Source organism: Argopecten irradians, chromosome 1, assembly GCF_041381155.1.
Source record: "Argopecten irradians isolate NY chromosome 1, Ai_NY, whole genome shotgun sequence".
Lineage (NCBI taxonomy): Eukaryota > Metazoa > Mollusca > Bivalvia > Pectinida > Pectinidae > Argopecten > Argopecten irradians.
In genome coordinates, this window is record NC_091134.1 from 47,293,563 (window position 1) to 47,319,916 (window position 26,354).

At 33.4% G+C, this 26,354-nt stretch overlaps 1 protein-coding gene across 2 annotated transcripts; it reads right to left on the reverse strand.

Annotated features, from left to right (window-relative positions):
• Positions 1-99: 99 nt before the first annotated feature.
• LOC138330348 (uncharacterized) lies at positions 100-25,635 on the reverse strand. Of its 2 annotated transcripts, none has more exons than XM_069277926.1 (4): positions 25,515-25,635; positions 2,796-3,674; positions 2,331-2,440; positions 100-2,068 (listed from the first exon to the last, which is right to left on the reverse strand). In XM_069277926.1, exons 2-4 carry the CDS (start codon positions 3,672-3,674, stop codon positions 478-480), a joined length of 2,580 nt encoding a protein of 859 aa, XP_069134027.1. In that variant the 5' UTR covers positions 25,515-25,635; the 3' UTR covers positions 100-477. The 2 variants fall into 2 exon arrangements, with proteins under 2 accessions (XP_069134027.1, XP_069134018.1); XM_069277917.1 differs by lacking the exon at positions 25,515-25,635 and adding an exon at positions 5,965-6,119.
• Positions 25,636-26,354: the final 719 nt, after the last annotated feature.

The following is a 26,354-nucleotide window of genomic DNA, read 5'->3' on the forward strand; positions in this document are numbered from 1 at the left end:
CTATCCTTAAAAAAATTTATACCTTATTTTGTTGAATAAGACATCAATCAAATGATGACCTTTCCTCTCTCTCATTTTGTAAAAAGAACGAAAAGGAAGTGAAAATAAACAATGATATAATTCAAAATATAACAACAAAAACAAACAAATAATGACTGATACATAGTATAATGGTTGTATTTCGATTCCTCTCAGTTTGAATTTCAATAATTTATGCTGAATCATCATACCTAATAATTCGAATGCAGACCGCATACCTTCGTTAAGGAAAAGCAAGTACAAGAATGAGAATTGTTGATTTTAGATTAAACAGACGATCGGCAGTATGTCCCAATTGATTCTGGTATGCTGTTCTTCGAAATGTATTCATTAGAATATGACAACATTAGAGTTAACAGTAACTTAATCGTAAGTCTGGAAACGAACTGATATTTTGAGAGGAAATAATTTATACAATTCAATGTAGTGGGAAATAAATTAGTCGGTATGGTCACAGTAAAATTGGATGAAGTTATAATCAGTCTTGAGCTCCGGGATATCAGTAAGACTGTGAATATTCCATGACATGCGGACGGCATCACCATAATTCTTTCCATACATCCACGGTGTATTTGGGGTGACCCTTAAGGCCCCGGAACAGCTATGGTAGCCGGGACGTTTCGGATCGCTACTCCGGCAGTACGGCTTGCATCGTCTTCCACAGGAATCGTAGGCTGTTAGTAGCACCTCCGACATACCATCCTCAGGATCCTTCAGGGCAATATAGGTCGACGATTCCGAAAATGCTTGGCGAAGATCTACGACAGTATATTCCTCGTAGTTACCGTGGTAATTTAGGCCATTGGACCTAATATGGACTCTTCCGACAGTTCTGTCAGATGCGCGTGATTTGCATGTTGAAGAGATCGGCATTACCTGTTCTGAAAAGTATGGGCTTATTTCCGGGTATCCTTCTGGGTCGTAGATATCATAATCTCTTGAAGCCTTTCCGTCATAAATGGGGAAGGCTTGGAATTTCCTGTGCTCCGGTGATCGCTTACTGATGATTTTTACTGGAATAAACACCCATTTCCTGGTATCACTAACACCATCCACTTCGAAGGTATTTTGACTTGAGAACGATAACCAGGTCCCGGTACATGTATGCGTCCCCTTCGTGATGCCCATGGTTTTGGCGTTTTCTTTTAATATTTGTTTTGCACGAGCAATATTCTCTTTGTCGGCCTGTCGCTTCCTACGACCGAACATCGGCATAGGCTGCCCGAATCCTGCTCCTCCCATTCCGACCTGCTGAGCTGCCGGACCAGCCGGACCTGCAGGCGCTGCTGGACCACCAAAAGGTGCCTGACCTCCTTGTTGCACAGGAGCGGCATTGCTGACTTCAGTAGCTGCAGGAAGACATTGTGCGATACCCTGAGATATGTCACAACCCAGATATATAGACCCACAGTTAGGATTTGAAACAGAACAAGATGGGTTTTGTTGATACGTATAAATCTGTGTTGTAAACATATCACTTAGACCGAAGGAATTCTGCAAATCCCCAAATCCCATTCTGAAAAACGGCGAGTGAGTCTGTGGTCCGAAATTTGTAGGGTAATCTCTGGTTGGGTCAATGCCCATGGCTCTCTGTCTAGTTCGGAAGATCTCCCAGACATAATCTACAAAACAGTGATGCATGTAGAACAATGGATCAAACGCTGATGTCTCCATAGGCTCCATTTCACCACCAAGCCACGTATGCACATCACCATGGTAATTTTCCAAATTGAACATGTTATCAGCATCAGGTTCCTCTATCTCGCTTAAGCGTGATCTTGATAGAACAGCCATGATTTCTCGTCTCGAGAACAGACTTCCTCCGCCCTGTCCAATGTTTCGAATCAGTGGACCGGAGGGGGTCTGCCAGTAGGCAAACGGTCCAGTTGTTACAAGTCCATTTCCGTTTCCGGCAAATCTCGCAGAGAAAAGAATCGACTGAGTCGGATCCATCATAGCTTCGTCTAATGTCGAATCCCAGTACGGGAGGGCCACAGTTGGTACCTTCTGTCTCAGAGCGTTCTCAAAGCTACAATTCCAAAATTCATAAGTATTAAGTATGAAAATCCATTGATTATGTTTGTCTATGCTATTAGAGAGCTGATGATATTGTCATTACTGCTGACGACAAGAACGACCATGGGCAACATGTCATAATGTACGATTTTAAAAGACCTTGTATTATGATAGATCATCGTGTGTATATTGTTTCATTACTATAAAGAAGTAATAATACCTAGTGGTATTTGTCAGAACCGTGTAAATGTATCTGGAGAGATCGTTATACTTACATTGTAATAAAGACTCTATGCCATGGGAGAAAGCCACTGCCATGATGAATGTTATTAACAAGCCGGAAGTGAACCAATGCTAGTGCGTCGTACCGGTTAGGGCTGATAGACTATGGATATACAATGGTATTAGTTTTATAATAGCTACCAACAACAATGCGTCGTTTTTGCAATCATACGTCATGCTTTAAAGAATAATTACACCAAATTTCTCCGTAGAAGACTTCTCTTCTATATAACTGGTACTTGATAATCTGATAATGATAAATATTACATCAAAACAAAGTGTCTTTGACCACTGAGGCCAAAGTTAATGAGCGCCCCCATCAGCACTGTATATCTGTTTAAAAATGAAAAATTCGATGGATTTTACATACGTTAACATATCATTGAAACAGACATTAGAATAAAGTCAACTGCAGCAATGTGCGTCACAATATGGAAAATCCACAAACAATTACTTACTGTATCTGCTTTCAACATTTGCACAGCCCGATGAAAGTCGTTCCTCTCCTGTTCTGTTAGTCTACGATATTCTTTGCGCAGACGCAATGTTGGTCTGGCAACAGGAGGGGCTTGAGCTGGTTGTGGTTGAGGCTGAGGCTGAGGTTGGGGTTGTGGCTGAGACTGAGGCTGTGGCTGGGCTTGAGGCTGGGGTGGAAAGGTCTGAGTTGGCGATCCCTGTAGCTGTTGCTGAACAATGGCAGCAGGTTGTTCCGGTGGGTTAGGGTTCGTAGGCACATTTTGTTGGTAGACTATGTGAGCAACTGAATCAGTACTAATCGGCTGTCCAGATTCTGCTGTTTGAACTATCTGTTGTTGATTATTTTGCTGCTGGAAAGTTTGAGTAGGAACATTTTGCTGTTGAAAGGTTTGTTGCTGGATTGTTTGTCCCTGGCTGTTGATTTGTGATTGCTGAATTCCTACAGGGTCGCCATTTTGAGTTTGTTGTGGAACAGTCTGAAAGGGACCCATTGATACAGTTTGGAACCCCACTGGGACATCTTGACGAAGGGACGGAATTCCGATCGTTTGCCGCTTGTTTCTTGTCACTGCTTGTTCGTGTTCATAGCTTTCTACCGATGACATACGTAGAAGTTCGTCTATCCAGTTTGTCATGTCCTTAGAAACATTAGCTTGGGCTAAATATGGCAGGTTCATCCGATGCCTGTTGATGCAAAAGTTGTCGATGGATTCTGATGTTGTGGCGCTGGCATTACTTTTTGCGGTATGTCGCACGAGACATTCTGAAAACTCATCCGGAAGTCGGATTTCCTCAATCAGGGCGACACCTAGCGACAAGATCGTGGAAAAGATGATAACCAAACATCGTCTGGACCACATCTGTTTAAAAGAGAAATTATTTATGAATTTATATTAAAAATTAAAGTTCCTAAGCAATCAATAATTTTTTGTTTGACGTGCCATATTTAAATATATAACAAATCCAGAGTCCTGTGAGGTTTCAGAGCACTTGGTTCAAAGATTAAGTTTAAATTGCATGGTATAAGCCAAATTCACGTGCTCTCGGTCATGGCTACTGAGACTAAGTTTTCGATATTTTAGTAACATACCGCAAAATTGCGTAAGAATAAATCTGCATCAAACCTAACACTTCCTCTGGTTGTAAGGTATTAACCTCCGTTTCATTCACACATATCTTTATTCCTCCGTACACAAAAAGTTAGATAGACAAAGGACACAGGCAAAAACCAAGTGATAAACTTGTTGAATTTTCTCCTAGTCATTTCAAATGTGAGACTAAGGTAAAAAAAATGCTTCTCTTACTTCTCCCGATAAAGACGGATGATTTGAAGGTTCATGGAACAAAAAAATCAAAGCTCTCGTTTTCCGAACAGCAGGTCGGTATAGAAAGAAAGGGAAATACTATTAGGATGTTTGTACGTTCTTCATCAATAAGAAATCTTTTGAAACGTAAGAATATGTGTTAAATGAAACGTAAGAGTTATCTCCCCTGATGTATTTCTAAGTAAGTCTGAACTCATTGTTGATATTCTGCTGCCTGGAGCAAATATCAATGACGATAAGTCGCCTTTTATCAATCACTGTGAGTCGAAAAAATGTTATCATTGTTGATACATTATTGTTACAATTGCGAGATAAATAGTTTCATATGGACTTTTCACGAGAAAATTTAATTTGCACTCATGACAGGATTTGGTAAACATACAGCACCAGAACTGAATTGTTTTCACATAAACAATAAAAAGATGATGTGACTTAACATGAAATTAAATTATGGACAACAAATTTCAAAAATCAGTTAGAAATTAAGAAACAATGAGCAAAGAGTAAAGCAATCAGCAACGATAAGTCCAATACGTCTTCTGATTGTTTTAAACATGCGGTAGGAAACGTTTTCGGTTTCTTCTTTTACCAGGAAGCGTATAACTACTAAGTAAATGCAAGATAAAACTAAATTACAATTATAGAGATAATTCAGTTTATGTTATATTATTGAATTAGTTCCGATTTGTCACGATGTTATGCTTTTCCTATTCATTGATTATTTATCAATATTTATTCAAATATATGTATGTGTGTTTTTTCAATAAAGTAACAAATTTTTGATTTTTATATCTTGCACTTGCTTACTGTTGCGTTCTATGATATTGTAACGTCAGATGTTTACAGAGGCAATAGGTAGTGTTTATGTACATGTTCCGAAAATACGGTTAGATATAGCCGGAAGTGAAATATACAGCCATACGACTGATGTTGATATGTTAAATCAAATGTCTGATCCAGTTCAATGCAGCACTCCACTTTAAACCAAAACTGTAATTAAAACTGACGTAAGATATTTGTATTCAAAATTAAATTATTATCAAAATAATGTAAAAATATCCGGAATATACAAATAAATCGTATGGTATACATATGCTAACGTGCATATATATATCGGCTAACGTACACTGCTGTGAGTTGTCGGTACGGGCTATTGCTGGTTAATAGGTAACGAACAGTGATATAAGATCGTTAGACGATGACGTCATATCTTACTTAACCAATCAATCTCTGCCAGGGTTCACCTTGCATGCCCTTTACTTCCGGAAACCATGCACAAAGTCACGTCGTCATGACTACCCTTAGACAGTCACGTAGTAACATGTTTTAAATATAGAGGAAAAAAATAAAGAAATAAGAAACCAAGGATAAATTTATATTTTTCTTCACTAAAATAGGTTTTTTTTAAAAACAAAAAACTGCTTAGCAATGCCCGCAAGATTTGACCTCAATATTATTATCTGTATGAAAAATGCAATATCTATCTAATTTTATGGAAGAAAAAAACGATTAAATAAAAACCTATATTTACATTTTGTGAAGAGAGCATAAATCTGATATAGCATTACTTTTTTAATCCTATTACTAGTCTATTGATTGGGGAATTTCAATTTGTGGTTATTGTTAAAAGCTCTCTGCGTCGAATTACATTTCCGCTGATTAGAGTTTATTCCGCTAAAGTTCGTCCCAAAAAAGTTGTTCATAGCAAAACACTTTGCAGTCATCAAAAACCTACTTAACGTTCACTTAACGTTCACTTTCTACTGCATGTATGGCCCTCCTCCGGTCCATATGGAATGGTTTTATTAAAAAAAAAAAATCTTACCTTTACACACTTCGAAAATAATTTCACTCAAATAGAATAATCCTTTTTCATTCGTTTCATTACGAAAACACGTGGTATATTAATCCACGGGAGTCATAATTTGTAATGTTCGGCCGTAAATCCCAAAATATGAACTAGAAGGCGCCGATTTATTTCGGGTATAAGGGTAATATACAGTAGGTCAGCGGAAGCCTCGCTCTGGTACGCCCCGAGGCATGCTGGGATGGATGGTTGATTGACAGCTTAGGTAGGTATACGTACTAATTCCGGGGTAATGTGTATTAAGGAACTTACGACGGCTGACCACTTTGGGTATACGTTTAACCATGTAGACCAAGTCATTCCGGAAATAGTTTCGTGATATTTATAGATGTCTGGAATTAATCCAATGACCTATGACCTCCGTAACAGCGAAAACAGTCTAAATAACTGTTATTGTTATAACTATATTGAAGTTATACATGTATATTTTAATATATTTCATGCAAAATTATTCGCTTTTAGAAAATGATATAAACAAACAGGGAATTAAAACGGCATCAAAATAACGTCTGAGGAATACGTTTTATACTATTGAGATAATTTATAAGATACATGTAGAACGCGTCACATTTATATTTTGATGATTCTAAATTAATTTTTGCTAGTTTAGTCTAATCATATACATAGTTTTAAAATAGTTTTACCAGTAAACAGGTTAAGGATTTGTAAATATATACATATATTGGTATTATTGCCTAAAATAATGAACAAAACAAAACTAATCGATTTTCACCCGATTTTGTCCTTTATGCACAATTTTCTTTTTAGCTATACTTATTTCTGTATACTTCCGAATGCAAATATTACTGTTAGTCACTTCATGTGGCTTCTGTGGTGTGTATAAATATACCTATATATAAATTATCTAAATTATGACCTGTCTTCATGTTAGTAATTATGAAACATAATCTCCTACGCAAACTTCTCCTCTTTTTAGTCACAAAATGACAACTATATCGCTGACGTCATTGATAGGGTCAAACAGCCCGAGGTAAAATCATTATCAGATCTAGACATCAGTAAGTCATTTTACGGCGCTTTATGGCAAAATTGTAGGTTCCTAAGTCAGTGTTTGGAAATACATGCCCGATTTTATCTTGATCGAGCATGTTTTAATGCTATACAATTTTTGATTTTTTTTTTAAACAGTAATATAAAACCAGTTTAATAATTTTGTAGAGTCGCAAATGTTATAAGCTTTACGTCGATTACTACACTTATCGTCACCTTCTGAACAATTTAATTTGATAAATTAAATGCCAGTTTTCAAAAAGCGAGTCGTATTATGTTTCCCGCCGTTGTCCTAATTACCACGTGTTAGTTGAATCTCACTGCGGCAAAAGGCAAAACATGTACAGCAAATTGAATATTCACTGTTGACATAGGTTACACAGGGAAACTTGCATTTGTTTGCTGTTGTTCAGGGACTAAAAAAGAGAGGTGAGGGTTATCAAAAATGCTTAAAGGCCCACTACCTTTCCGGAGCAAATTATAAAGGTTTCTTAAAAAAACAAAACATTATTAACATCAGAAAATATATATCGATGGCCCAAGATGAAGTTACAACACCAAACATGCACGATTTTCTGCGTAATATATGAAACAGTAGAGAATAATTTCGCTGTTTTGCCGTCTGACGCAGTGATAGTCAATTACCGCGCGGTATTTAGGACGATGTCGGGAAGTATAAGACGACCCGCGTTATGAAAATTAACATTTTATTTATTTTAATTAAATTGTTCAGAGGGTGATGGTAAATGTATTAATAACGGTAAGTTAATAACTTTTGCGACTCTACAACATTATCGATTTCGTTTTACATTCCCAATTTAAAAATTGAAAGCCGTTTCGAAAAGGTAAGTGGCCTTTAAAACATATTCTTCGTTGGCTGATATATACTGAGAATCAATAGAGGGTATACGGGTAACATAAATCCAATTCGGTTCGGTGGTTAATATAGCTGTTAACAGCTACAAACTTAAATTGATTTTCCTTCGTGAATAGTCACAACAGTAAAAATTATATGATCTTAACATATTATACAAATGACCCAATTAGAAATCGATTTTAAGTATCAAAAATAATTTCTTGTTTTGACCCGAAACATCGCTAGAACTAACACTAATCGTCAATGCTCCATCTTCTCATTCAAAAAGAAATTAAAGTATATCAAGTTAATATATATGTATATTAGCAATGAAAAAACCCTAATAATATAGGCAGGTTTACCAGACTACCACAACCCATGCACACTGACAGCTCAATTTTCGGGGGTCCATTTCGGATGCATATAGAGAATTGTGCATAACACAATCACCATGGATGTGAAGCTTCATTATATTGCCAAACGGTTCAAACGCTCTTGTGTTTCAATGAGCGTATTGAGAATTGTATTATGGGTAAAATCCACCAGAAGTTCATCGATAATTAAGATTTCTTTTACTTGACTTATTTGTTTATTACATTCCTTTTGATAATACAATGATTGTTGCCATCGATCACAGGCTGTTTTGAATCCATTTGACGCGTCAGAAATATTTTCATATTTTTTCCCACCTTTTGCTAAAATATATATTTTTATTTTTATTTCGTACCAGCTTCCAGCATAATCACCTGACCAGGTGAAAGATAGAGTGTGGAATAAATGGAATAGAAAATATTCGGCTCCGTTATCTCCATAAAATTTATTTTTGTCATTTGCATGAATTCTGTCAGTATTTACAATTGTTCATTTACAGCCTCTGATATAAGAATTCAAGATATTTACCATCCGAAATCAGTTATGAAATATATGTTATATAGGAAATGCGAGGTTGCTTTTGGAGATGGTATGTTGCTTTTGGAGATGGTACATTTATTTGTATGTTGTTTTTGGAGATGGTATGTTGCTTTTGGAGATGGTAGATAATTATTGGAGATGGTAGTTAGCTTTAGGAGATGGTATGTAGCTTTGGGAATAGCAGGTAGCCATTTTGGGAGATGGCAGGTTGCTTTTGGCAATGGTAGGTAACTATTGGAGATGGTAGTTAATTTTGGGAGATAGAAGGTAGCTATTTGGTAGATGATAGGTAGCTTTGGGATATGGTAGATAGCTTTAGGCGATGCTAAGCAGCTTTAGGAGATGGTAAGCAGCTTTAGGAGTTGGCGGGTACGTGTCTGAGATGGGTTGAACTGCTTGATATACTGGATTACCTATAGATATGGACTTACTCACCTGTGGTGTGTGTAATCAACACCACACATGGGGGTGTTGTGACTAGATGTTTGTGGTGAGTGAGCTGTTATAGGACTATAGTGCAGAAGTGTCGGGATCGTGGCACTATGCCTGTACCTACAAAGCTACATGTTTTCTTCAAACGATTTTGACTGCCAATTGACATTGACCGCTCCATGTCATTTAGATATACATATACACCTTGACTCTCAGCTCATAGTGCTTTCGCGCCTGTTTACTATCAATACCAGGAAATCAGCCAAGTGCGTGTTTTATTTAATTCTACACTTTCTGGTGTAGTTTTCTTTGATAATTCGCCCACTGTGTAATACCAACATATATCACAAATGTTAATCAGTTTATCAGAATAGTGTCATGATTAATTTTAAAGGGAGTCAATCAAGGGAGGGAATCAATGATTTGATGAAGGAAATTGTTTTATCGAAATAGAAGAGAGATTCATTCAATTATTTTTCAATAAAATATCTTATTCGTGCAAAGGGGTCGATTGGTTAAGATCTAACCGCTTGATTTCACCTCTGGGTTTCGAGTTCAAATCTTACCTGGGTCAACTTGCCAGTTACTGACCGCATGTCGATATTTTTCTCTCTGGGTATTCCGGTTTCCCATTTTTCATAAACCTGGTACGTCCTTAAATGACCATTGTTGTTAATAGGACGTTAAAATAAAGAAACGCTTTAATTCATTTTGGTTTGTGTTTTCCTTTAGAGTAGACTAAATAGGATCCGTATCTTACAACATGTAAGAGAGACAGAGAATCTTATTCGGGTGGCTTTGTGAACTCATTCATATATTTCATATAACATTATTAGCAAATAGCAAATATTTATCACAGATAACTAGTATTTAGTGAAATTGACATTTATTGACAAAACTTTCTATTCCGTTTCTATACAAGAAAGGCGAGATCCAAAATGACTGAACAGGCAAGTCATATAATAAAGACTATTAGTAGCAGGAATGGAATTCAAAAGTATCCCCACTCTATTTACGTATTAGACTCGTAATGGTTTGGTCACAATCCCTTCCGAATAGGCTGAGGATGCACATTTTGGCCTGGTCCATGGCCGGACACCAGACATGACAGGCCGGTGGCCGAGGCTCTCAGGTAGCATTGGAAAGGTGCCCGAAGAGTTTTAACTCGAATTTAAAACATAGTTGTGATGTCATCTATTGTTGTTTCTGTACTTTAACTCCCGGATTATCGGACCATTTTCAGGCCAGTTCAAAACAGTCGGTGTCCAAGAACTTTCATTGAATTCAGAGAATTTAAAATTTCGACTTCTCTAGGGACAATTTTGGATTTATTTATACCATGTGCAATTTCATTCAACATACCAATGGAATTTAGGTGAAATTCTGAAATATTGTTGAAACAACACCAAAATAAGTGTAAAATTACAGTGAAAATGATTTGGAGATTTAAAATTAAAAGTGGTGTGCAAAAAAAAAAAAAAAACAAGGTTTCAGAATCCGGTAAGTGGAGTTAATGCTGTAGATAAGTGTTAAATGGTGAATTCATAATAAGGAGGAAAAGTCTATCTGGGATATATACAGAAATTCTGTGGATGTGTTTAATTCCGCATCAATAGAGGATTAAATTCTCTTCATATTCATTTTGTGGGATTTATTCGTAATTTGGAATAAAAATAATGGAATATTCCGGCAGGTTGTGTGTTGTGTGTTAACATAATTATGGGATTATGCCCGGAGACATATACTCGACCGTATTGTGTAACTCACTCATATGCTACCTTTTACTGTCTTATAAGTGGATGTCATATATTAGTGTCACATATAAGACAGTAAAAGGTAACATATAGGGCAGTTGCAGCTAATGGTCCGATAATCCGGGAGTTAAAGTACAGAAACAACAATAGATGACATCATAATGTCAGATAACAAACGCTGGCCCAAACATTTTAATTGGTTGTACATACATTCCCCCGGAAAATACTGTTTATTCATCAGAAAATGCTTTTACAGAAATAGAAGAAGAGCTACTTATTTATGGTAATGGAATAAATAATGTAATGTCGATTGGAGATTTCAATGCTAGAACTTCCACAACTCCTGATTATATATTACCTGATGAAAGATTATTTGATATTTTGAATGTGGTGGAAAGTTATGATGATGTAGAAAAATGTACTCTGCATTTTAATTGATTTAACAGAATATTCCCTTACAAAGATATAGTGAAGACAAGGCCAGGCCAAATAAATATGCTAATATCTTACTTGAACTCTGTAAAAGATCTGTATATAGCTAATGGCCGAATAAGTAAAGATAAACAAGTTGGCCGAGTGACATGTTAAGGCATTAGTGTAGTAGATTATCTCATATCAAGTAGTCATGCTTTCAGACTAGTCTCTGAATTTGAAATATGTGACTTTAATCCTTTATTTTCAGATGTTCATAACCAAATCCATTGTATTTTGAATATGTCAAACTTAACCAATACCATATATAGTAAATGATACTGATATGTATATTGTTACAAATGTAAAATGGAATTCTTCTAAATAGGACGAATTTGTTGAAGCCTTAAATCAATGATGTAGTCACAGCATTTGTCAAGTTCTAAAAGGGGCGGCCAACAAAGTATTTGTGTCTCAGACGGTAAGACATAAACAAAAAACAAACATGAGTAAACCATGGTTTGATAAAGAATGTTGTTTAACACGAAATGCTTTTAACAAAAGTAGGATTAAATACAAGTTTAACAAATCAGTCCTTAATAAAACTGATATGAATAAAAAAGCTAGCGAGTACAGAAAACAGCTTCGAATAAGCTATAGGAAGTTCCAAGAAAAGTGTTGTAAGAAACTTCTATCTTTGTCAAAAAACAACTCTAAAGAATTTTGGAAAACTATTAATAAATTTTCGTCAGTGAAAAAAAAGACAGTTGATATACCACTAGATTCACTGTACCAGTATTTCAAGACCCTGAATGATGATGATGATGATGATGATGATGATGATAACGATGATGATGATGATGATGATGATGATGATAACGATGATGATGATGATGATGATGATAATGATGATGACGATGTATCGAACAATGGCGATGATGACGATGTATCGAACAATGGCGACGATGATGAGGTATTGACCGATGATGATGATGAATTAAAAGATGACGATGATGATGTTTTATTGAAATATGATGACGATGATGATGATGATGATGATGCTGATATATGAAACGATGATGATGATGATGATGATGATGATGATGATGACGATGACGATGACGATGACGATGATGATAATTTGAACGAACGGAAGATGAAGTTAAAAAAGCGATCGGGCAGTTAAAATAGTAAAGTCCCTGGTTATGATAAAATATTGAATGAATATTTAAAACATTCACCTCCAGAAATGGTCACTATTTATTGTAAACTTTTTAACATTGTTTTAACTCTGGTATCATACCAGAAGATTGTACAATTGGAGTAATTAATCCTATATATAAAAATAAAGGAGACCCACAGGATCTCGATAACTACAGGGCTATCACCCTTATAAGTTGTGTAGGAAAGCTTTTTACATCTATAATAAATAATCGCCTAAATCTTTATGTAAAGCAAAAGCAAATTCTTTCTATTAATCAAGCAGGATTCCGTAAAGATCATTCAACAGTCGATAATATTTTTATTTTACATATGTTGATATCTTTTTACCTGAATAGTGGGGAAAACTCTACTGTACATTCATATATTTTAGAAAAGCTTTCGATACGGTTTGGCGAGCGGGACTATGGATGAAACTCCAAAAATCACATATTAAAGGCAAATGCTTTACTGTTATTAAGAATATGTATAATACTATCAAGTCATGTGTTAAACATAATGGAAAAGTATCAGATTTCTCTCCGTGTTTAACTGGTGTAAGACAAGGCGAAAATCTTTCCCATATACTATTTTCGTAATTCTTAAATGATTTAGAGTCTATGAAAAGCGTTCCTTTCGCAAAGATAACTGAAGATATATCATCTGAGTTTCAGCTTTTTATTGAAATCTTCGTCTTGTTATATGCCGACGATACACTTGTTTGCAGAAACTTTTCCGTAAGCGGAAGTCAACACAAAATCTTGAGTTTTATTTGCGAGATTTAACACTTGAAATTGTGGATAATTTTATTATATAGAACTTGGTCGGTTTCCATTGGAATTAAAATTAAACTTCGAATGGCTCGTTTTTGGAATAAATTGTTAAGTAATGATCAAGCGCAAGAAGTATTTTAATGAAATTAGCTCTTTGTCTACCAGAAAATGGAACTCATTCCTTCAAGTGGATTAGCAAAATTAAGAAAACATTTGATGAAACTGGTTTTTCATGTATATTTGATAATAAAATTATCATGCCTAAGATGTTTTTCAAACACTATTTAAAACAAAGGCTCCAAGACCAGTTCATCCAAAACTGGTTTTCTGATGCCCACAACTCATTAAGAGGACAATTCTATTTATTTTTTAACACTGAATTTAAATTTGAGAAGTATTTGACAATATTGTTCGAAAATAACAGATTGCAAATAAAAAAAAATACGTACCTGTAACTTAAAGTTTCCCATTGAAACAGGCAGATGGCGAAATATTCCTTAAGAAGATAGACTTCGTAATATGTGCTTGGAACATGTTGGAAATGAGTTTCATTATTTGTTTGTTTGTAATAATACTGTTGTCCAAAATTTGCAAAGAAAGTATATTCTAAACTACTTCCGAATTAACCCAAATGATAATAAGATGAAAGGTTTGATATCAGTTTGTTATTAGAGTGTCCTAAATGGACTCTCCCTTCTTCTTAAAAAACTTAATCCTCTACCCTTATCGTAGTAATGATGCTACCATAAAATCAAAATATTATACATTTATCATTTAGGTTTTTTTCTTATTGAACCATGAATGAAATATTTATACTTTGTGTTTCGTACATGTGAAATGTGAAAATGTTGAGAGTAATTGCTATATAGTTATGTCTTAATGTAATGTATATATACTTGTCCATCCTGTCATACCTATACATCTGTATTTGTTTTATCCCTCATGTTACACATTATAATGTGTCTGGGTGTAAAATAAAATCGTTGAAATCGTTGAACAACTATGTTTTAAGAGTGAGATAAGAAAAGAAGGAAGTGTCCCAATTTTACAAGGAGACACAACTCAAGTACACCACAACCACCCAAAACATTGACAGTCACACATGCAACACATTGCATACTAATATAACGTTAAGCCTAATACTCTTTTTACATCTACTACAAATGTTTAGACCCCGAGGCTATTGTCATCAACGGTGATAGAAACAACACGATTTGTACATCATCTGACCTTCCGAAAGGCAATTTGTGATTTGCACTGCTACAAAGGCTCAATGCTTAAGGGTCAACGGAAAAACCCATCAAGCTGACCTTATTCATATTGAGTGACCTTTCAGTGTACACAAGGTATTTCCGAAAATGTCAACGATCGGAAGATGGAGAATTATGTCACAACTCTGGAACTTATCAATACAACCCATAATCTGTCGTGTGTTTTATGAAAACATTATCATCACCGGATATAAACACCTTCCGACAGGTCCACTCATCGGACACCGTTGGTACCGGTGTGTGGTCAGTCAAACGGCTATGCATCAAAGTTTAATTCTGATAATTATCCCTATAATTATAAATTACACGTATACTTATATTAAAAAATAGAAATGAACCAAAAACGCATTTGGTTTTTTTATTTATTACGAAAGAGAAATATTTACAAACATAGCAATAAACGTTGAATTAACGGAAAGAACATAATATTGTTGTTGGATAGGTCAAGGTTTCTAAGGCAATGGTGCCTGAGGAAACTGACCATGATGAATGGTCCTTTACAACCACAGGTGTAATATTTACAGGTGTATTGCACTTCCATTGACCATATCTACACATACAACTGACCACCTACAGGATGTGACATGGTCAAGGAAATCAGGTAAATGTAGATGTGGTTTGTTTATGACGGACACACGTCACTCAGACTAACCTTCGTTTACACCCCCTCTGTCTGTGGGCCCACAACTACAAATTGCACTATTCAATTTGATTTCAAAGGTTCATTTACAATAGAATCATACAGAAGGAGCCAGTCAAAAAATGCTAAAACAAAGAGAAACCAATAAATTGCTACACCACATACGGATAGATGAAAATAATGAACTATGTTTGCAAAGGACGACAATTGGGCCTAAAGACACGAAATTAATTGCTGCAGTGACACTGTATCCAAATTATCCCGTGTTCAAAGGGATCATTAAGATCCCTGGTAATGATAATAATTATATTTGAGACGATTAACCGTTATTTCTGAATCGTACGTCATTTTGTGAAATAATTTATCACATTAATACATAACTATCTAAAAAAATAGTATAATCCTTACACGGCTTAACTTGAAATCGCCATTCAATTTGCATTTCAGCATTTTCATACCTGGTATAGACAGGTAAATGAGGTTCAATGCCAAAGGATCAACGGAACACACGCCAAGCTCACATCAATCTTTGATGACCTTTCAGTGTACACACGGTATTTCCGAAATTGCTTTCTCAATAAACAATGTATATATATGTCAATAAGAAGTTCTTATTAGTATCAGGTGATGTAATTCTTTGTAAATTAAAATGGCTTCCTTTTTTGCAGATTATTTAGATTGTAACAATCAAGTATCCAGTGTTCGTGAAAAAGAAGACTAGATCAGCCACTACAGGGAAATATATATTACCAAGATTTAAAACAGAACAAATTAAGAGCTCATTTAAGTAGAGTGAACCATCACTATGGAATGATCTGCCAGAAAGTGTTTCTAAACCTACACTTTCTAAATTCAAGTACGAATGATAAAAAAAAACTAAAAAACTTTCTACATGTAACTCAATAATAACTGTTTCATTTGCTTCTTAATATATCTAATTTAGTAAACTTATCACCTTTTCTTCTTTTATCTTCTTAGGTAAACTACCCCTGCGAGATGGTATTCATGACATCATGAATATTAATGAATGATTCATGAACTTTCAAGAATATAAGCAGATTGTGGTTCATGAAAATAGGATCATGAATATTCATCAAACGAACTGTTCATGAAGTTTTATGAATCCATGAAACATTCATGATTGTTCATGATCAATGTGTCAAGAATTATCCTTGAAGTTTGATGCATGGCTGATATTTCATTAAAATTCTTCAAAATGAATGGAAATGTTTTTTTATTTTTTATTTTAAATCTGTATTCTGTTTCCGAAATGAATGATGGTTTTCAGGTGCTAGGGTGTAAAATCAGTTGCTCGGGGGTTTCATTTTGTTAATTTTCTTAATAAATCACCTGTACTTGGGTTATCATCTTTATATAATGTTTTTTTTTTGTAAATTTGGCTCCAAAGTTTCAAGATTTTGGCGTAATATTTATAAATTATATGATATAACCGGAAACACGCTGAAATCCTTTAAAAAGCTAATAAAAACAGCACATTTCGACTGATGGTTTAAAAAAACTTAATGCCTGACTTCCGATTTTATTTCATTATTTCTTAGCACAGGTATATGTATATGTCATGATGTTTAATACCAAGTATGGTTGCGTTTTCAGTAAAGTTATATGTGCGGTAACTAGGCGAAAATTTTGACACGTTATATTTTCTTCTGTAATCTTTTGACAACCATCAGGTTTGATGAATTAAGCTGTGAAAGCCATATACACAATAAAATACGTGTAACGCCTTTTAAACATTAGTTAGAAAGCAGATGTTATGCACTTTAAAACTCTTATTTTGATGCTTTATGTACATGTATGTTTAGATGAAAAAATACCTAAAGAAATCACTTTACAATTACATTTGTACCAATAATACTGTAAAATGTTTTAAATAAAATTGTAGACAATTATTTGGCTTCATGGTCTGACCGTATGTACTTATTTCACTGAACTGTAGATGTTAATATAATAATTTTGGCAGTTCCGTCAAAATCACTGAAAGTGTATTACCTAGTATTAATCACTCAGATATCGAGCCTTGGTACAGGTCTGATAATTCTATTCCAGATATAATTCAAGTCTAATGATTTTACAAAAGGAAAGGGATTATGGAAATTCAACAATCTACTTTTTCATGACATAGAATATCTTAAAACAATAGAGAAACTCATTTCAGACATTAAAAACAATATGCTGCCCCAATATATAATTTAGATAACCTTGACCAAATTCCTGATGACCGTATACAATTTTTAGAAACTCTTTTACTTGAAATAAGAGGCAAAACTATTTCTTATTCGTCATTTAAGAAAAAACAACAGGATAAAAAAGAAAAACTATTATATGATGAGATTAAGCTTTTGAAAGACCAAAATAATATAGATTTTATGCGGCTGGATGAAAAAAAATAAGAAATGAAAAAAAATCAGAGAAAAGAAAATCAAGGGGAGAATTATAAGATCAAAAGCAAAATGGCTAGATGAGGGGGGAAACCAACAAGTTACTTTTTGAATTTGGAAAATAGAAACTTTACATCTAAAATCTTTCCAAAAATAAAGAAAGATTATGGGACAATAGTTACAAAACAGGATGAAATATTTTAATAAAGTTAGATCTTTTTTTTTTTGAAAAGAAATTTGTTCATTTGGTAATAATGTAGACATTGAAGAAAAAACCATTGATGATTACTTATTTCAGTGTGAAGTACCCAGGTTAGATAACTCTGAATCTAATAAATTAGAAGGTCCTATTACATACAGTGAAGCAACAAAAACTTTAAAAAACATGAAAAATAATAAAAGTTCTGGTTCTGATGGCTTCACTGTTGAATTTTTTAAATGCTTTTGGAAATTTTTAGGGTATTTTATTGTTAGATCATTAAATTTTGGATATCGTATTGGAAAATTATCGGTAACTCAGAGACAATGGATAATAACTTGCATACCTAAGGGAGATAAGCGCAAGCAATTTCTCGGAAAGTGGAGATCCATCTCTCTTCTAAATGTTACATTTGTATATACAAAATTGGGTCTGGTTCAATAACAAATAGGGTAAAACTTGTTTTAGATAAGCTGATTAATAAAGATCAAACGGGTTTTTATCAGGTCGCTATATAGGTGAACATTCTAGATTAATTTATGATTTGGTGCAATTTGCAGACGAAAAAAATTTATAAGGTATATTACTTATTATTGACTTTGAAAATGCATTCGATTCAGTTGATTGGAAATTTATTGACAATGTATAATTTTTTTTTTAAATTTGGGGATAGTCAATGAAAAACAAGAAAATGGGTCAATATTTTAAAAAAAAGTGCAATTTCAGCAGTCAACCAAGGGGGTTATCTCTCATCTTTCTTTGAAATCAAACGACGTTGCCGTCAGGGAGATCCTATTTCTCTATATATATTTATTCTATGTCTATTCTATTTTATTGTATGTGCAGAAATTTTAGCCATCCTAATTCGGAATAATAATTACATAAAGGTATCAGTGTAGAAAATCAGCCAAATTTAATATCTCAATATGCAGACGACCTTTCATATTTTAGACGGATCAAAATTGTCTCTTAAAGAAGCAATGAAAGAATTAAAAGAATATGCTAAACTATCTGGCTTGAAAACAAATTCTAGCAAAACTCGAATAATTTGGATTTGCAATAAAAAATATAGTGATGAAATTTTTTATCCTGAGTGAAATTTATACCCATAGGTAAAATACATGTTATAAAATTTCTACTAATATCTCAATTCAATTATCTGTTCATCTCTTTACCTAATCCTAGTGATGATTTTGTTAAAAAACTAAATTCAAAACTTTTCAACTTTCTTTAGAATGATAAAACTGACAAAATCAAGAGAGATGTGGTAATTAAGAAATATTATGATGAGGGTCTTAATATGGTAGATGTTAATTCTTTCATTGCTTCTCTAAAACTAACATGGATAAGGAGACTTCACACTGGAGATAGTAAATATAAGTTCATTGTTAAAACATGATTGATTTGAATAAACTTGCATATTGTGGAAATGAAATATATTTCTATTGTGAAAACAAATGTAAAAACCTTTTTTGGAAAGAAGTTTAAAAAAATACATCACTGGAAAAAGGTGTTGAATCACTATTAAAAACACACATTTGGCATAACAATTTTATTCAAAATTGAAAACAAAAGTATTTTTTATCACGATTGGTACAAAAAAAAAGATTTCTGTAGTTAATGATTTAAAAAGAAAGATAATATTTTATATACTTTCAACGAATTTTGTCAACGGTATGATTTAAACATCAACTTTCTCCAGTTTGAAGGCATTGCTACTAGTATAAGAAGATATATCGCCAATCTTGATCTGACAAATGTAACTCTGAAGTTCCCTTAAGTGCCAATGTATTTTAGATTATTTCTTAAGAGTAAAAGCGGTGCAAAATATTTCTACAATATACTCAGTTCAAATGATACTATTGCAACAGGACGGAAAAAATGGGAAGATATTTTTAACTTTGACAATGATAAATGGAAAATGATTTATAGAACCCCTTTTCTTGTTTCTCAATATACAAAAATACACTGGCTACAGTATAAAAATAAACCATCATACACTTGCAACAAATGTTCATCTTTTTAGATTAGGTATTACAGAAAGCCCTTTTTTCACTATGTAATGATGATATAGAAACTATTGAGCACGCATTTTGGGACTGTTACAAAATACAAGAGTTTTACAACACTTTGGAATATTTTATTGGTTCTCTGATTATTCCTTTTAGATTTAATAAAGAAACATTGCTTTTCGGATTTCATAATAGTAGAGTAATAAAAAGTGAAATGGATAATGAAATAGTTCTTATGAATGAATGGTACATATATAAGTCCAGGGTATCGTTAAACACACCATTATCCATCATAGCTTTCATTAATCATATCAGTACAATATTCAGAAATTTAATATACAAATTAGTGATAATATTTTGAAAGTTAAATTTGACAGGAAATTGGTAAAATGGCAAATTTTGATAGTATCATGATTATCAAAAAAAAAAAAAAAAAAAAAATATCGTCATACCTTTATTCCTAATGCTTTCAGTTTTTTGAGGTAGTTGACCGTAATAGTCCTTTTATTAAAATTATATAATTTAATCCAAAAGTTTTTCTGATGTATATTGTTATGTTTTGTAAAATGTAGTTTAGTGTTGTCTTTTGTGCAGTGTTTTGTTTATATGACTATATGTGTGAGGAGTATGTGTGTCTTTGCGTGTGTGTCTATTTTTTTCTGTTTGTTTGTGGAGGTATGAGTGATATAATGTTCAATGTGTATAATGCATGTATGATAAATTGGAAAAAAATAATATAAAAAAAATCACTTTCATCCGTTAATTGTACTTGTAAAATTAAAACCTATGCAATGAAAGTATTATAATTCTCAAAATGTTGGTAACTTTTGGTAATGAATAACATATTAAAAGCTTTTCTTAAATTTTGGGTATGAAAAATGTGGCATATATAACTTTTAAAAATGTTGTCCTTCTTAGTTACCATAGCAACCAACAGAAATAATTAAATAAAAGCAATGAAACACATGTTTAAATGCTCCTCTAATAAATATTTCCTTATCACAATATTAAGAAAGAAATTTGAAAACTTCTGTTTTCTTATTTTCCCATTTTTCATTCAAGGTTAGGTTGCTAGGAAAATATTGTCGTTGCCATAGAAACCAAAATATTTTAACATATTGACTAGCTTCATTTTTTTTTAAATTTTGAATTAAGGAAAAGACCTAATTATATAGGCAGGTTTAGCGGGCTATTGCAGGCTATGATAATTTATTTTCACATATGAGAGCGATTTATACCATGCTTCGAAGTTACCGATATCAAACTTCAAGATTCCTTTTTAACTTCAACAGATTCCTTTTTAACTTCAACAGATTCCATTATTTACTTTTCAGAATTAATTTTGTATCGTTTGTATTCCAAATTTACAGCTTCTTACGTTTCCTATTTTATTTATTTATTCTTTATTTATAGCACTTTTATATCGGAGTGTCTGAGGTGAATTATAATCTGATATAACGGAATACAAACAGTGGTACTTATATATACAATTTTTGTTACAGCTTCTAAGTTTATGTGGAAAACAATTGGAAGATCATAAAGTAAAAGCATGAGATATATAAGTTATCTATTGATTCATAGATTAGGTTTCCTACATGATTTTGAAACTAGCCACTGAAAATAGAAGATATGTAACGTCGGTAATGGGAATTTATCAATCATGAACTTTATCTAACCCTTTTCCTTTCTTTTTTGACAATGCACATTTTTAATGTAAAATATAACCATACCCGTCCAGCATCAAGGGTATATATAAGCTTGTACACAAAATTCCTGTATGACATTGATGGATAGATATGACCTCGGGCTAACATCTACTGACGCCAGCCGTCTACTCCCAAATGGTTTTGTGTATTAAATCATTTTTAATCCTGTAAATTGTGTCTATGCAATAAGTTCTTGTTGCTATTATTTGTTTATGTAAGCACGTTCACAATGCTATATTAAGTGCTTTCGAGCATGTTATAGTATAATTATGTCGCTTGTTTTTCTGTAATCTGCCACGTGTGATATGTGTATATTTTTCAATATTAGCAAGGAAATACTTGGATGCTATTAAGGGTTATATCATGTTGAAGTTGTGTGCTTTATTGATATACATGTACACATATGTTGGTATATCAGTGGTCCCATTCTGATAGTCATATGGCGTAATACATGAACAAAAAACTAATATTTTATCATTGCATTTATGCATTCTAATATTCCAAATTTAATATAACTTACATATACCAGATTCAAAAGAAAATCTAATATCCATAGGTATCAATGTGTATACAACTATTAAAAGAGAACCAATAAATAAATTGAATAATAAATTGAAATACCAATAAATATTAAAAAAAAGTGTTCCGAAATGGATTTTTTGTAATAACTCGTATCAAGATACCACCATATCCTCATCAATTCAGGACATAATCATATGTGGATATGAAGGATAGGGATATTCTACCGGGGATCAACCCATTTTACCGAAAAAATAGTAATTTTGTTGACGCAGTGACGTCACGAGATTGTACTACATGGGTAATGTATTATCAGACAACACATGCATTTTGCATGGTGATTAACCAATACTAAACCCATATGTGATATGGTTGATATATCCGAATATCTACCCGAATCACCAATTTATCTGCATAATATCAATGGACATATTTTTTGCTGTGACAATGTTGTTTTTTGTTTTGTTTTAATATTGGTGCTTCCTTATCTTAACAATAAATTGAAATACCAAAAATGTGCAGCTCAGAGTAGTTGTCACTGTATACTGTAAACAAATGCGGTTATACTAATACCATTTCATGATCAATCGTTTCTGACGTTCCTATATACCTGTTATCTTCTTTAGAGGGAACAATCAACCAAATGAAAAAAAAGACCTTTGAAATGGCCTCTGTGTATAGAACATTGAACCCAGCATAGAATTTTGACCCGGCCACTGATTGGCTGATTAATTATGAATTCGTAAAGTAAACATGTTTTCCTGACAGTAATATAAATTTGGGAATTCACATGAGAACCTAGACTTATATTATAGAACACAGTAGCTATCTAACATTCAACTATTTTAATAATACATTACCAAAGTTAAACAAACTTTAACACTGTGGTCCATGTAAAATTATTTAGTTGGCTGGTCTTTTATAGATGACATGCAAGTTAGTTGTATACACCATGGCGGTGAGTGTGTAAGGAAAGGCTTATAACGTTAGCTCGATAAAATAGCAAGAATTGCTAACAAAGGCTGTGATAAGTCATTCACTACTGAAGTTACATTTCCAATAAGTTAACTCGTTCCCTGCTCAATTTGATTTCAACAGATTTAAATAATACATCTTATATAACACAATTGGCAGAAGTTTTGATTTTTTTCCACCTTATAGAAACTGCCCACAGCACCAATTTTATTGAAACTTTGCATATCGAAAATACTACTAGTAATAATTTAGATGCTAAATATCATGGTAACACCTTTGAAAATATTGGTTACATGATAACAAAATGGAGGCTTGTGATTTGCTTAAAATTTAAATGATGTCAGAATTAAGTGAAAATTGGTATATAGAGGTTACGAGGACTGCTAATTAATATGGTATCACTCTCAAAAAGATTGGTTGCCATGCAAACAAAATAGAGGCGTCTGATTGGTCGAAATTTAGATATTGTCAGATTTAACTGAACAATGGTATATAGTAGGTGTTATGATGTTTGCTGATAACGTAGTATCACTTTCAATACGATTGGTTGCCATGAAAACAAAAATCTCTGATATGTTGAAATTTAGATATTATTAGATATACTTGAAAATTGGTACATAGGGGTTATGGGGTATGCCGAATGCCGAACAGTTTTAAATACATTGTTGCCATTGCAACGAAATAAAAGCCTCCTTATTGGTTAAAATAAAGATTGAAGCCTTTGTGGTGCTGGTTTTATTTTTACATTACAAATTTTATTTGAAAATCACATGTTACTATGTTTCCCTCTTTAATCATTTTAAATTCAATTTTAAAAAGTTTTTATCTACATAAGAGAGATGGATAATCTTAATTTGTATGTGTGAGTTTGATTTGCTGACGAAAATGCATTTTTTGCCATGTTTATTTGATTTCTGACATTAAAAATGAAACTATTTGTTTCACCCAAGAGCATATATACATGCAGTTATAAAAGTTGTAAGTTTTTTTGTACTGTTAGGGAAAATGCAAGAATAAAAATGAAATTATTTTAGAGTATATATGTGTAGTTTGTTTAAAATGCTTTTTACTAAAATTCTTTTGGCTACATTTCAGCTTATAAATGCTATTTTCCCGTATTTCATTTTTGTTTTTTTTTTAAAAAAGTGTCTGTTATAAAAGATTATACCTATACCTATAGCATGTTTTTAAAGTGGTTTGAAAGTGTGGACAAAATCGATAACATGCCAAATATTTCGAGCAAACCCAATATCCTCAATTTTTATCCTGCCAAAAAATTGATCTTTTTATGCTTGAAATCAGTTTGTAGTAAAATAAAAATAAGTAAATACCATTATAAATGGGTATGTATTAAAGAATAAAGTATCTTTTATTAACAAAAATAATTAAAAATAGAAAATATAAAATGTTCAAAAGGTAGAAACAAGGGGTCTCCTTTACCCAAAGCAATTTAAATCATTTAAGGTCCTTTATGCCTTTTTAAAAAAAATACAAAAAAGAAAAAAAAAACCACATACAAAGTAGTTATGTACCTAGACCTATAACACTGCAAAATTTGAAAAAATTCGGGGCGTGGGCAGATTTTGCAACCCCACCTGTGTTATGCATATTCATGCAACAAACCACAGCTAGTGTCCACAAAATGCAACCCAATTTCAGAGTGAATGCATTTGATATGTAACAGTTGGCATTATTTAACATCGGTTTTACGTTTTGCGTTCTAACAATGCTATTTTCTCCAGATTTTATCAAGATAGAATCTGAACAGACCAAGACGATCAAAGTACAGCCAAAGTAGTTCCCTATTACTATCATCTACCGTAAATAGATTACTATCATCTACCGTAAATAGATGCCCATGTAAAAGCGTGAAATCAATGATACATCGTGCATCGTGATGCCACATTGAAATCAACTTTCACTTTTGATAACGCTTTTATTTGGATGGCATTTCGAGTATTAAATATTATAATGTTTTAATAATAATTTCTTGTAAATTTAGACGGTGTTATGGATAGGATTACAAGTTTTGTAACGTTGAATATAATATAAACTGCATTGTTACAAAGTCATTTTGTTTGAAAGGTTTCTCGTTTGCTTACTAAAAGGTAGATCTCCTTGAGAGGTAAGAACACATTATGGCGTCGTTTCGACATGTAATATTTGCATGGTGTGAATTATGGCACAGTATGGATTTGCTTCAGGGGCGCGTATCTTAGTTGTAAATTCTGATCGAATACACTACTCGCGTCACTATTCCAAAGATCAGTTGATGACCAAAGTGGCTTTGGACGAGTGTATGAATTACAGGCAACAAATCACCGTACATATTCATCCTTCTTTAGGACCTATTTGTGGCAAACCGTGTTGACTCCGCCAACATGAAACCGTGACAAACGTAGGAGTAGAATGATCATATGAGTAAAACGTATGCTTACCTCGCCGCGGGAAATGAGCGTGTCCAGTAAATAGTCCCCAAGACGCGGATAGTCTTTTCTTGCAGCGGTCACCCTATCGACCGCTACAGTTACCCACCTTTACACACGAATGTGTAATCGACCTCTCCTAGGGATCACTTCGCTATCGATGACCTGCTTCACCCAAACCAAATATTCCTACCCGCGGCAGGTTTTACCTGTGTGTGTCACTACGGGCAATGGCTTGTTTGGTGCTCCATGGATATACATGTCATGAAAATTATTTAATTGATTTGGAAAAAACCATTAAGTTTGCGATTAAGAATACTTTAATTAAGCGAGGGACTGTATAAATGAGCTTTGGGTGGTTCAGTTAATGATGTCACAGAATACAGAAAAGAACGAAAATGGAATAATGCACTTTTTTCACGATTATGTGTTTGTTTGCGTTTAATGACTTAATATGTAACACTTGTTTCTATTGGTTAGAAGTTAGAGGTTATTTCTACATAAGTCTCAAAGAAGTGTACGTCATACACGAAGAACATTTAAAAGCGGGACAATCAGTGGCTAGACTAAACCATTCGCTATAATATGAATACACCTCAACTTTTTTTTTAATTTGATTTATTGTAAAATGGAAATTTATGCCTAATTGGTACATCACTGTGTTATTCAAGTTAATGTAATGCATTTTTCTGAATACATTTTTACTTTATCCTTTGAAGAATTTCCTTCTGGTTTTTGTCTATGACTTTATAACCCCAAAATTATTGAGATACGTCTTTACAGGTAATGAACCTTGATTTTAAAGATGCTGAATGTTTTTGGCAATAGAAAGGATTTAGCTCAATGCCAGGT

Excerpts from the sequence above, each read along its gene's own strand:
- LOC138330348 (XM_069277926.1), bottom strand. The coding sequence starts at position 3,674 with ATGTGGTCCAGACGATGTTTGGTTATCATCTTTTCCACGATCTTGTCG. Across the intron at positions 2,441-2,795 it reads AAATGTTGAAAGCAGATACA|TCTATCAGCCCTAACCGGTA; the intron begins GTAAGTAATTGT and ends GTATATCCATAG. Across the intron at positions 2,069-2,330 it reads CATAGAGTCTTTATTACAAT|CTTTGAGAACGCTCTGAGAC; the intron begins GTAAGTATAACG and ends TTGGAATTGTAG.